The sequence below is a fragment of the Anabrus simplex genome, chromosome 6, assembly GCF_040414725.1.
Source record: "Anabrus simplex isolate iqAnaSimp1 chromosome 6, ASM4041472v1, whole genome shotgun sequence".
NCBI lineage: Eukaryota > Metazoa > Arthropoda > Insecta > Orthoptera > Tettigoniidae > Anabrus > Anabrus simplex.
Window position 1 is genome coordinate 129,101,913 of NC_090270.1, and position 14,386 is coordinate 129,116,298.

The 14,386-nt window shown below is 39.1% G+C and overlaps 1 protein-coding gene across 4 annotated transcripts in view; it reads right to left on the bottom strand.

Moving 5' to 3' along the window:
* Nucleotides 1–1,337: 1,337 nt before the first annotated feature.
* Nucleotides 1,338–14,386, bottom strand: part of Pde9 (phosphodiesterase 9) — a 1,237,973-nt gene continuing 1,224,924 nt past the window's right edge. For all 4 annotated transcript variants that reach the window (XM_068228340.1, XM_068228339.1, XM_067149920.2 and 1 more), the window contains 3 exons: nucleotides 13,269–13,391; nucleotides 8,962–9,225; nucleotides 1,338–5,278 (listed from right to left, as the gene is read on the bottom strand). In XM_068228340.1, coding sequence (XP_068084441.1) covers nucleotides 3,959–5,278; nucleotides 8,962–9,225; nucleotides 13,269–13,391 — 1,707 coding nt within the window. In that variant the 3' untranslated portion in view covers nucleotides 1,338–3,958. The remainder of the gene's footprint in view (nucleotides 5,279–8,961; nucleotides 9,226–13,268; nucleotides 13,392–14,386) is intronic.

Below are 14,386 nucleotides of genomic sequence, written 5' to 3' on the forward strand. Positions count from 1 at the left end.
ATGAATAATTCAACTTGAACATGTTGTTTAAACCCTGCCCTATTGAAAAATGTACGAGAATAGGTCATGTGGTTATAGGAGACATAGAAGAAGTGATGTCAATCATATATTAAACCATAACAAGGGAAGCAAAAATAGTCATAAATTGAATATACTATATATTAAAAGAGTTTACTAAAAATAGCTTTGGCAAATCCGTCTGTCTATTCTACTGGGCCGATTTGCTTCGTTTTTATTTTATTTTCTCTGGAATTATCTGCCGATGAATCATGAGAAGCTGATAGGTCTCTAAATTCAGCTAACTTTGAGTAATCAGAAAATCAAGTCTTTAAATGATCACTCCAATAATTGCAGGTGAAGGCTTACCCTAATCCGCAATACATTCTGTACTTAGCGGTTACTAAGCACCTAACACTTTCATTAATATTCTGAACTAATTATGTGATTTTCATCCTTAATAATGTCATTGCATGAAACCATGTTTGATTACTACCTGTTAAGCCAGAGAGTATACACTTCCTCTAATCATGGAAGAATATTATTCTGTGCTATATAGTCCTCTTTGATTCTCTGACCTTCCCCAGCTTCTAAATATACTCAACAGATGGCAGAACTTTCTATGATATGATAATGATGACAATATGTTTCTCACGCTACAAACCAGCACAGAAACCCATAGGATTGGAGTAGGAAGGGCATCTGGTTGTAAAGGAGGGCCAAATCCAACAGTGCGACACAGTTTGCACCCGCGACCCACAGATGTGAGAAGGGCAGAAGAATAATATAAGAATAAGGAGAATGCCCTATAAACTAACAATAATACCAGTAAGGGAAGTATATAAAGAGAATGTAACAGCTGTGATATAAATATCAAAGCAAATATAAAAGTTAATGTAACTTGTCCATTTACTTTTTTGGATTTTTAAAATTATCCATCAAATTAACAGAAATATTGCAATTCTGATAATCTGTATATATTATGTAGATAAAAAATGATAAATAGGAATTTTGTTTGTATTAATACAGTGAACTAAAAATGAAGAGTGTCTTTGAAATTACTAGGTAGATGTGCTAGTAACATTCTGTACCTACTGGGTACTGAATCAAGTGAACTGAAACTTTTCGGTCCAAGATGTAGTAAGCCATGTAGTGTAAACATCAGCAATTACTAGTAGTAATGAGAAGCTGGTGATTTCTTGGCCTTTGCCAATCAGTTTGGCCTGAAGTCATATTCGTTAAGTTGTTTGCTTTCTGATCTTTACCACAGAAGGTTGACTAGTAGAGCAGGTCCCAGAGTAGAAACTACATACGGTATAGATTGAATTTCTTCAGCCAAATGTATTTGAATAAATTATTTATTTTCATATTATTTCATAATTGATCAGTCTTGTGGTATCAAAACTTCATTTTCAATTTTAGTTATAGTGTGTTGCTATTTACTTAAATCTGGTGGGAAAGTTACACAGAATATGGATAAGTCAATGCACATTATCAATCTAGGCCAATATGGTATTACAGTACGGTAAACAGAAAGTAACCATAGATGAACATAAAACTTTCAATTTAATTCTCAAATAATCTTTTAAAATACTTAAGTATTATGTACTTTCCTTTATTAAATCATTCCTTGTCCTATTTTAAGAAATAGAACAACAATAAATAAAGTCTGTTACTATTCAGCCCACATTACAGAGTAATATCTTATTAATAGCAGCAACAATAAACAAGTAATTATTTAAGATTTTGTAAGAAGTTGCCACTGGACATACAATATCAGTACATAAAGAGGTTGACAGGACTATTTCCTCTTTATTTATTTTAACAAGACCTCTTATGTTAAAATAAGGCATTCATAAGATTTATAGTCTTTTACAGATCATCTCTCTTCTTGTAAGTTAACAGTTTCTTTGAGGTTTAATTATATAAATTGTCTAAGTCAACACGCACTAAAGAATATAAACTATAACAGAATAATAACATTCAAGATCACTGTGATGTTTAAAAATATAATAATGATGAATTTCCTAAAACATATTGCTCCATGACAACAAAATAGGCTTGCAGTTTTCAGACTATGGAAATTCTAATAAACTGTAGTAGCTCAGTAATAAACAACAATTTTTTGATATTTGAATGTGATGTCAGTGTAATAAAATTGAAGATGGCATAGCCTATATGAGTACATAAAAGTGGCATAACTATGTACTTGTGATGATTTCAAATAAACCAATTTGAGGAAAACAAATCAGAAATATGTAAAACATTCCATGTAAAATCAAGTATATATTGACTTCATATTCAATATATTTTCTTTCCCCTACATACCACAGTCACTTGAACTCACAACAGAAATTATGGTACTAGTCATGTGAATGATAGGAGTGGATATATCAGTGCATGAAAATGAGATAGTGATAATGCCTAAACAAGATAAAACAAAAAACTAGATAACTTGAGCCAGTGGCGAAGCATGCCAGTATCCACAGTTAGCACTGGTAATAGTTTGAAAATATAAAAATAGAATATTCTTTAATACTAATATTTAATATTCTTATTTGTTTGCCTGGACGTTTCACAAGAACTCTATTGCAGTTAATCGTCACCGTCACAGCTGAGCGAGAGGCTGTTACCAATTCTATGTAGTGGTTACACTCTGAAACTCTTCTAACAGCTAGGCGAGTATTACTGCGCCTACGCCAAGCAAGGCCCCTCGTCCCTCGACACTGAGATGTATCCTGCTATGTTCTCTTGTCGTGTTACCACAATGGAAAGTGGAAACGTTACTGTAGCTTATAACGTCGGTGCTCAGCTGTTCTGTCTGTTGTTTCCACCGCACTCAACAGTTCATTGTTATATAATTTTTATTGTTTCCCATTATAATACAATGTGACTTTTCTTGTTAAAGTGTGAATTTATGTTAGGTAAGGATAGCTTATAGGACTGCACAACATATTAAACATTAAAATGAGTGCTGTCACTTCCACCTCAAAAGTAAGTGAGTTGGCGGGCCCAGAATATTCATGTATAATAAAAAGCTTAATGAACATGCCTTTTTCTAAACTTTTGAAGAAAAGAAAAATATAATTCTCTCTAAAATTTAGTCAATGAATCAAAAAGAACAGTACAACATTTTCAAGACTCGTGGTACACAGATCTGTATTGGTTATGTGGTTGTGAAAAAATGAATAAACTGTATTGTTGGCCATATATTCTATTTTCCTCAGAAAAGAATGCTTAGAATAAAGACGGTGTGGACGATTTAGATAGATATACTCCCAGAAGGAGTGTGGTATCACTTTTCAAAACATCACGCATCGCCACTGACTTGAGCATATGATCATATTGATTCTAATTTCTAAAACCGTATTCTCGTGACAGTCATTTGCTGCAGCAAATGACTTGATAGCAAAAGAAAGCAAATTTTGTAAAACCACTTACAATATGCAGAATTTGGGAAAATATAGAGGAAGAGTGAAACGAACAATTCATGAATGAAAAGGACTTAGAGTTTTCCCATTACTCTTCATTAGAATAAAAGGGATAAATGGTTTGAGAGCTACAGATACCGTACTCATCTGTCTAGTGTTTGGCCACACATACACGGTAATACAACATCATGGTGATTTTACATCACAGAGTAAAAATAATATTAACAATAATAAAACAATAATAGTAATCATAATAAATGCTCTGTGTGGATCAAATTTTCCAATTGTCTGTTGAGGTGTTTGTAGGACTAGCATCGGATCGTGAGAGGTAAGACGCCACCGCGGCGACATAATTGACACTGAGTATTGGAGAGGTCGACACGGAAGACTGCTACAGCTTCACGGCTAGCTACACAGCACATCGACAACGCACGACATCCACAGCAGTCACATGACTAGATCACTTCACCTCCGCCAGAGCGCGCTGCTGGACAGCAAGGGCACAGGAAACTGGCGGTAGGCTCCGGATGTCACTTGTCCACAGTAGCGGAGCGAGGAGTGCCGCGACGAGACCGGAAACTTGCTGCCAGTTGAGACAGTAGACCAGTCTTGCGAGAATGTGAACCTGAGCGGCTGCCACGGGACTGGAGAACACTGTCGAGACTGCCCGCAGCATACGAGTTCCGCTTGTTGCGGAATAACTGGCGTTTAGCTGCAGTTGTTGGGGATGCTTCCGATGGGGATAGAAGTTCGAGGGATGACGAAGGTACTTCACCTTTACTAGACCCACTACCTCCTCCAATAAGGGATCGCCATCCACGACGGTGAGGCTTCCTCATTTTAGGTAGCGTCATCGCTTTATCAGGATTGACTTCTGATCCAGGGGCAACTGGCGGCGAGTACTGGCAATTGAGTGTGCTTGGAGCAGGTGACTGACTGGGAGAATCATCACAACTTCCACTGAATGGCAGTCTCTCTGTTAGGTTGCGGAGGCGTGAGAGAAGTGATGCTGGCTTTAATTCAGGAGTAGACTGAGGATCTGGTGATTTCCGTGCTGTCTGATCACCACCATTGCAAGCATCTACAGGTGTAGTGATGCTGCTCCTCTGCCGAGCAAGCATCACAGCACGAGTTAGTTCTGCCTGCTGTAGTTCTTGTGCCTTCTCACGGCTTCCTTTTCGGCTACCAGGGTAACTTCTACGGCCACCTGTATTTGTCGACTCCGTCGCAATTTTGAATTTGAGTGTTTTCTCGCTTACCTCTACTTCTGTTACTGTTTCGTCTCCGTCTTCGTCCTCCTCATTCAAACCACCCTCTTCCTCCTGGGTTGTGAACGTTTCAGTCTCATCATGATCATGGAGAATTAAACCACTAGTGTTTTCAAGCTGAGGAGAGGATACACCATCGTCGACATCTGCCGAACGTGAACGACTCGCCACGCTACGTCGCGATTTTACGCTATGTGCACTACCAGATTGCGCCAGAGAGCCAGTCACACTATCCCCACTCCCGGCATCTGCGACACTCTTACGATGGAGGCGGTCATTTAGACGCCGGTAATACTCAAGGGCTTCACGAACAGGTTGGACAATCAGTGGCTGAAGAGCTGGGAACAGTTGGCCTAGAGCTTCAAACAGAGGCAAAAGGACAAGACCAATGAAACTGCACTGCGATGATGGTTTGGTCACTTTATCACGATCCATGAACGGTGTAACAGGTAGTCCTTCCAGCTTCTCAGCATCACTCTGCTTGAAGAACTCTTGGAGAAGTCGGTCAAGCCATGGCTCTGCCACTTCCATTGGTCGGGCCTCATTGGAAATGTCAGCTACCTTGATCAGCACCATCGACAGCTGGAAAATAATGTAACAGTGAGAAGAATGCACTGACACCAACCTTGACATAGACATAGATTAATTACTATTGGTATATTTGAAATGCCACCACTGAGCCTGTATTTACGAATCTCTCTTTTTTTTTTCAATTTGTTTTACGTCGCGCCGACGCGAATGGGCTTTATGGCGACGATGGGAGAGGAAGGGCTAGGAGCGGGAAGGAAGTGACCATAGCCTTAATTAAGGTGCAGTCAATTTGGCTTGTATAAATGTTGTAAAAATGGGAAACCCCAGAAAGCCATATTCAGGGCTGCCGACAGAGGGATTCAAACCCACTGCCTCCCGAATACAAGCTGACAATTACGTGACCCAAACCACACAGCCACTCGTTCGTTTATGAAGGTACAGCACTACAGTATGGTCAAGATATATTTAAATACATCTGGGTCAAAAGTTTCTTAATGCCTGGGTATAATTCTACAGCTGATTTTATGTTATTGACTGATTTAGTCTGTATTTCATGTTATAAGATGCGAGTGATACACACAAATGAGCGTGATACGGGTAACACAAATGTATCAGGAAATTTTATCTTTGAAACGAACGGCTGTATCTAACTTCACATTTCAGTTCATTTTCACATAATAAGGAATAATCTTTTCCTTTTAATATGCTAGATCATGAAAGACTACTAGCAAAATGAGTATAACTGGACTAGAAAAAAGAGTGACTGAATGGGTGGCTATATTTCTAGAAAATAGAACTCAGAGAATTAGAGTAGGCGAAGCTTTATCTGACCCTGTAATAATTACGAGGGGAATTCCTCAAGGCAGTATTATTGGACCTTTATGTTTTCTTATATATATCAATGATATGGGTAAAGAAGTGGAATCAGAGATAAGGCTGTTTGCAGATGATGTTATTCTGTACAGAGTAATAAATAAGTTACAAGATTGTGAGCGGCTGCAGGGTGACCTCGACAGTGTTGTGAGATGGACGGTGGACAATGGTATGATGACAAACGGGGTTAAAAGTCAGGTTGTGAGTTTTAGAAATAGGAAAAGTCCTCTCAGTTTTAATTACTGCGTTGATGGGGTGAAAGCTCCTTTTGGGGATCATTGTAAGTATCTAGGTGTTAATATAAGAAAAGACCTTAATTCGGGTAATCACATAAATATGATTTTTAATAAAGGGTACAGATCTCTGCACATGGTTATGAGGGTATTTAGGGGTTGTAGTAAGGATGTAAAAGAGAGGGCATATAAGTCTCTGGTAAGACCCCAACTAGACCCTCACCAGGATTACTTGATTCAAGAACTGGAAAAAATCCAAAGAAAAGCAGCTCGATTTGTTCTGGGTGATTTCCTACAAAAGAGTCGCGTTACAAAAATGTTGCAAAGTTTGGGCTGGGAAAATTTGGGAGAAAAGAGACGAGCTGCTCGATTAAATGGTATGTTCTGAGCTGTCAGAGGAGAGATGGCGTGGGAGGACATCAGTAGACGAATAAGTTTGAGTGGTGTCTTTAAAAGTAGGAAAGATCACAATATGAAGATAAAGTTGGAATTCAAGAGGACAAATTGGGGCAAATATTCGTTTATAGGAAGGGGAGTTGGGGATTGGAATAACTTACCAAGGGAAATGTTCAATAATTTTCCAATTTCTTTGCGATCATTTAAGAAAAGGCTAGGAAAACAACAGATAGGGAATCTGCCACCTGGGCGACTGCCCTCAATGCAGATCAGTAGTGACTGATTGATTGATTGATTGATTGATTGATTGATTGATTGATTGATTGATTGTTCCTTTCCTAAATAAAATGTCGATGTAGGACTAATGGGTAAATTTTTACGATGTTTCACTTTGTAATTGTATTCCTGAAACAAAGGCTTTTCTGCACTTATGCGAAGAAATTCACGCGGAGAAGTCTGAGGTGCTTTGACTCATTTGCGATAACGTGTGTCACCGGTGGTAGTACATACGGCTCCAGAAGTCATATGGTGTGATTATCGGTCGCAGCTGACGGTAATACCATGGGACGTACGACGACGAAAAATAACTCTCGTAACCATCAACAATGGCGGGAAAATGTGACGAGTGTACAAATCTCTGCAGTTTACCAATTGCGTTAATGATTAGCAGAGTAATTCTTCTCCTTCTACCGCTTTTCCCCACATTTGTGGAGTCGCGGGTGCGAACTGCGTCACACATGTAAATTTGGCCCTGTTTGGCGGCCGGATGCCCTTCCTAACGCCAGCCCTATATGGAGGGATGTAATCACTATTGCGTGTTTATTTGGTGGTTGGTGTTGTCTGAATATGAAGAGGAGATTGTTGGGATAGACAAAAACACCCAGAAGAATTAATCAGAAGCGATTAAAATCCACGACCCAGTCGGGAATCGAACCAGGGACCCTCTGAATCGAAGGGCAGTACGCTGAGCACTTAGCCAAGGAGTCAGTCACTGACATCTATCCAGATGATTTTTTAAATCAGAATTTAAAGAAATGAAATGGCGTATGGCTTTTAGTGCCGGGAGTGTCCGAGGACATGTTCGGCTCGCCAGGTGCAGATCTTTTGATTTGACACCCATAGGCGACCTGCGCGTCGTGATGAGGATGAAATGATGATGAAGGCGACACATACACCCAGCCTCCGTGCCAGCAGAATTAACCAAGGATGGTTAAAATTCCCGACCTTGCCGGGAATCGAACCCGGGACCCCTGCGACCAAAGGCCAGCACGCTAACCATTTAGCCATGGAGCCGGGCAGAATTTAATGAGAATTTGGTTGAAAGTTTGATCAACTACCCTTTTTCTTTCTTACACCTTCATTTAAAAAAAATCGCAACAAACTCAATGCAAGTCCGGATTTGAGATCATAACCCGCATCGTTTGAGTCTGATTTCAAGAAACGATATGCATTAAAGAAAGATCAAAGATCTCGTTACCAAAGTTTTATGAGCTAGTGATGTGTGTAATACTTCTTACAGATTTTTCCGATAACATAAATACACATTCATAGTCATATTCTTCTTCTTCTTCTTCTCATTCTTCTTCTTCCTCTTCTTCTTCTTCTTCTTCTTCTTCTTATTATTATTATTATTATTATTAAGAGAGAGTTTGTTAAACACTTGATCAATAATATTTAACATAAAGCTATACTTACGGTATTTATATGTTACGAATATTGTAATATTAAATCTGTGATGTGTACTTTTAGTGTTGAGATTTTCTTTTCCCAGCTCATTAACACATTTGTACTACTTTTGTTAACACAGTCACTGGAAGAAGCCGGCCCCGCGGTGTAGAGGTAGCGTGCCTGCCTCTTACCCAGAGGCCCCGGGTTCGATTCCCGATTTACCTGGATCTGAGGGCTGGTTCGATGTCCACTCAGCGTATGTGGTTACAATTGAGGAGTTATTGACGGTGAGATAGCGGGCCCGGTCTAGAAAGCCAAGAATAACGAAAAGGAGGCTTCGTCGTGCTGATCACATGACACTTCGTAATCTACAGGCCATCTGGCTGAGCAGCGGTCGCTTGGTAGGGCACTGCCCTTCGGGAATGTTGCGTCATAGGGTTTGGTTTGGTTTGGTTTTAGTCACTGAACGAAAGTATCAGTATTTAAAGAATTACCGTTATTTTAACAATAAGGTGTACAGTTTATGGAAGGGCTACACAAGTTTGCAAAGAAACACTGACTTACCAGATTGATGTGCGCCTTGTTGTTGAAGTCAAATTCGGGTGTCACCTCTCGGAATTGTCCAAGGATTTCATTGTGGCGCGCCATGTCTGTTGCGAGGATGCAACGAATCATTCCTTCCCGGATCTGACGGAAGGTCTCTGGAGGCAGCGACTTGAAAATGTTGCAGTCAGGGTTCTCCAGCACCCGGAAGGCAACAGAACAGTGATGGTTCTCCAGCGGGGAGATGTCATTGTACCGCAGAGCCAATTCCGTCTTCGCGTTGATCTGCACACCAAAACACATCTCAATGGTTGTTCAAAATGATAACAAGAATGTGTAAAATAGTGACACTATCTGTCAACCAGGCTACATTGAAGTGAATGTTATAAATTTATCAAAGAACAAAGTTATAGCTTGCTAACATTGAACCATATGTTGTATTTCTTAACTGTGACACTGAAAAACAGAAGATAACATGATCGCCTTGTCAATACTATACTCAAAAGAACTGTTTAATACGTATTATTATTCCTACATGTTTCGAGGAAACATAATTCTCTTCTTCAGTGAAAAAGTATTTACCAAGATCACAATGACTTATTGACAAATTAATTAGTTCAACTAGGCCATTAATATGGCAATATGGTACAGTTATATATAATCCTTTATTTAGGAAACCGACCCTCAACGGGTTTGGCATAAGACACAGTATTGTAAAAACATGTATATCTTGGAATATAAATGGTTTCTTAAAAGAAGCACGGACCTACACACAGCCGCCTCGGCAATCGTGGCTAGGTAGTTTTCCTTGAGGGCAAACCTCTTCCATAACTCGGCCATCATCCCCAGTATGGTACCTCTTGCACCCACTAACAATCCGTAAACAGTTGATGATGATGATGATGATGATGATGATGATGATGATGATGCTTGTTGTTTAAAGGGGCCTAACATCGAGGTCATCGGCCTCTAATGTTACGAAATGAAATAACCAAAAGTTCAAATTAATCCACTGAACAAAATAAAATAAAAAAGTGTCATGAAGAATGAATGGATGGATATGAACCCTACAACAAACAAACAAACAAACAAACAAACAAACAAACAAACAAACAAAAGCAGTGGATCAGACCCAAAAAAAGGTCAATGGTTGTTACTGACCAAGGGACCATTTATAAAGCACAATGATGCTTGATGTCTACAGGGGTGCAAAATCCACGACTAAGGCCCCACAGAATGGTACATGTCGCGAGTAAAGTAGAACCATGGTATTTGCCATGTTGGGGTACTAATCAAAAGACTCACGGTGTTCCACACAAGATGGTACTACTCACAAGTATTGTACTTAGTCCAGGTAACGCAGACCTATGGTGTTTCGCACACAATGGCGCCACTCATAGCCAACGCAAGCCGGTAAGGTTCCTCACCTAGGTGTACTAGTCACGGGCGCCGGTATTCCCGTGGTGTTCCTCACATAGCGGGTACCAATCACAGGCAACGCTGACGCACGGTGCCGCTCATATAGCGGTACAACTCACAGGCTACGCCCAGACCCGCGGTGTTGCTCACATGGGTACAACGCACGGGTACTGGAAACCACCAGGCCATGCTTTTTACTGCAACTAATCACAAACCTATTTCGTACCAATTTAGTGATACGACTCGCAAGTACATGCAACCCATGGTGTTCCCCGCATGATGGTACGAATCAAGAGTAGTTTCATGGCTCTAATTCAATCATCCCTTGGTCGCCCCTTGTAGTCACCTCTTACGACAGGCAGGGGATACCGCGGGTGTATTCTACAAGTGCGTCCCCCACCCGCAGGGGGTAGTGTGTTTGGTCCGCGAGAGGTATTTTATTTCCCTCAAGTCCGCCGGCAAGCCGGTTAGGACCCCCCTATCCGCCACCTGGGACGCGTCACGTGGGAGTATCACCTCTCCCCGTGGTACGCCGGCGTAGTAGGTCCGTGGCCGCAAACAGTGACGAGTTTACATGACATTTCTCCATGATGTAATTGGACTGTTTATTCTTGATGGTGTAGGAAGCTCACGTATTTTCCATACTGTTAGTTACCACTTTGGTCTATCTATCTATCTATCTATCTATCTATCTATCTATCTATCTATCTATCTATCTATCTATAAGATTTCAATTCCAACCTGAAAGGTGAAGCGGGCCACCTACGAAAATAACGCCCAATTTCCCGCCAAGCGATGGGCTGAATTTCGAGGTATGATGGAGGAAAATGTTGGTTGAGAAAGGTATTTTAAACTTGGTGGTGGAAGGGAATAATCTCTTGGTTAAGGATTTTTTTGGAAGAGGCGAGATAGCAAATGTGGAGTGGTGGGCGTATGATGAAGGGGTGCGTCTTATTGGCTAATCTTCACTTTTTCATTTTCTTCCATGTGATCTCTACTTTTCCACCAATTGTTAATGATATAATACGCCTGATGTCTAACTGTAATTTTTCCACTTTCTTTTCACAATGAATAAATATTTTGTTTACCTAAATATGCATCACCCATTTTATAATAAGCCCGTTATTATTCTAGGTATAAAATGAACGAAATGGAAAATAAACTCATGACATTTATTTAAACAGCTTATTTTCCACTTTCAACTTGTAATATTTTTGCCAGTGGGATATTTAACCTGACAAAAAAAAAAGACTGAAACAACCATTCAGTTTCGTACAAAATATTAAGAATTACCTGATTCCTACATCTAAAATTCCATGTACAAGAACTATTGCATAAATGAGATTTTCGTGAGAGACCAAAAAAAAAAAAAAAAAAAAAACAATTACCGGTACCAAATCCCAAATGTTTCCCATTAATTTGTGCTGTGTCAGTATATCCTAGTTCGATTCCAGCTGTAAGGTCCCACTTAACTATGTGCTAAATATCTGAATTGTATGCACCTGCTGCGCGACATATTTGTCTATGCTCTCACCACATACGCTCGAAGTTGAGGGGACGAATTCCAGCACAGTCAGTTGATATTTAAAATGGCATAAATATGAGCGTTTCATATTTATTTATTTATTTATTTATTTATTTATTTATTTATTTATTTATTTATTTATTTATTTATTTATTTATTTATTTATTATGTCTTTGTAGGTGGCCAAGAGCCCTCTCTTACACTTAACCACTAGATTTACTAGCAAATTAAACAACTACTTCTTCGAGGGAACTATTTCAACGTTCTGGATTCTTAAAATAACGTAGGAACGTTGAAAGAAATAATAATAATAATAATAATAATAATAATAATAATAATAATAATAATAATAATAATAATAATAATAATAATAATAAGAGTTTATTTTCCTTCAACTGATCATGATTTTACGAAATGCTAGAGAGTTCCAACTTTTCCCTGAACGGTATCGTGACAGTAATCTATATACAAGTCGTCTAATGGGATATACAATAAATGTTAGAAGGTTAACATTGCCTAGCGACCAATCTCTCCTTTAACTAGACGAGTGCTCGGTACAGCAGGAACAAAAAGCATACAATATGATGTAACTTTGAATGGAAGACTGTCTTCTGCGTAATGTAAACGCTTGCAGGTCATTTTTATTTCAAGTGCTGTTCGTAACACAGACCTCGAATTCAACTGGATGGAAATCCGGGATAGATACGTACTCCTTATTTCAACGAGCTCATATCAAGTTTCTGTGAAGGGCGAAATCAACAAAACATCCTAAAATTAAAAAATAAAGCCTTATTCAAATAATTTAAATACCAGGGGTGTAATAGCCGAATGATATTGTTACTGGGAGCTGCAGTTTGAATCCCAGTCAATGCAAGTGATATTACTGAAATCAATACTCACGCTCGAATGGTTTGGATTACTCGTGAAACCTGGAGATCCTGTAACCATGGCCACGATAAATCACGTAAAACAAACCAGACGAAGGTAAAGGAAAAGTTTTATGCAGTCAACACCAATACTAACTGTTTCATCTACATATTATCGATTAGAACTATGGAGACGAAAAGTACCACATCCATTGATGAGGCTGAGAGGGGAACCTGCTGCGAAGTGTAAATTGAACCTTGCTAAGTGACACCACCCACAAGACGACCCTCTCTGCTAATGGGGACTACACCGAAATAAAGAACATCTTTTGGTCTGTGGAAATCTGACTACTCTCATGACGACCTACTTTCAGCCAATGGCAAAGCATCATTTGGTGCACAATATTGGAAGGACACAGTTTAATTGTGATGCCACACACATGGTTGACTGACTGACTGAATACATCCTAATACATATAAGAATATTTTGGAGAAAAGTGAGTAATAGGTCTACTTACCTGATAGATGTTATTATAGCCAGGGTGATCCAGATCGTGGCAAATACACGATGTTAAAAGTACAAGCACTTCCATGTCACCTATCAGCGCCGGCAGATCCACACACCATACCATAGCGTACATCTGGAACAGAAAATAAATAAATAAATAAATAAATAAATAAATAAATAAATAAATAAATAAATAAATAAATAAATAAATAAATAAATAAATAAATAAATAAATAAATAAATAAATAAATAAATAAATAAACATCCTTGTCCTGATAGAATGGTCAGCGCATTGAACTTCGGTTCAGAGGTCCCATGTTCGATTCCCGACGGGGCCTTTAACTGTGTATGGTTAATTTCTTTGGTTCAGGAACTGGGTGTTTGTGCTCATCTTAGTATACTTGTCTTCGTCCACATACAACGCATCTCACTACCAACCATCAAACAAATACGCAACAGTGAATACATCCCACGGCTGGTGTCAGCAAGGGCATCCGGCAGTAAAACTGGGCCAATTCCACGTAAATTTCCCACCCCAATAAATGTGTAAAATAATAATAATAATAATAATAATAATAATAATAATAATAATAATAATAATAATAATAATAATAATAATAATAATAATAATAATAATAATTTAATATGATCTGCGACTCAACAAAAGGGAAGCTGACTATAAGTTGAATCACCAGAAACCGAAGAAAATCAAGTTGATGGTGAAGACCTACCACGAGTGACGAAGCTGAAATATCTTGAGTCTATGATTGCTAGGATTGAGTCAACGCAAGGATTAACGCAGCTTGGGCAAAAAGTGAATGATGACAGTTGTCATCTGCAATCAGCGTATTAAATGCCAACGCACATAGCAAACCTATAGCACCTTCATCCATCCTGTCGCAGTCTACGGTACCGAATACTGGTCGATAATGAAAGAAGCAGAATGTCAACTAAGTATCGTGAAGAAAAGTTATTCAGATGGTCAGCCAATGTCACTAGATGGGGTCATACCTCAAATGTAGAGAAAAGAAAGAAGAACGTTTTGGCAATGCGTCCGTCAAGTGGAAACGAGCAAATATCGACTACGATGGTTTGGATATTTTCTGCGAATAGGCGCAGATGCAATTG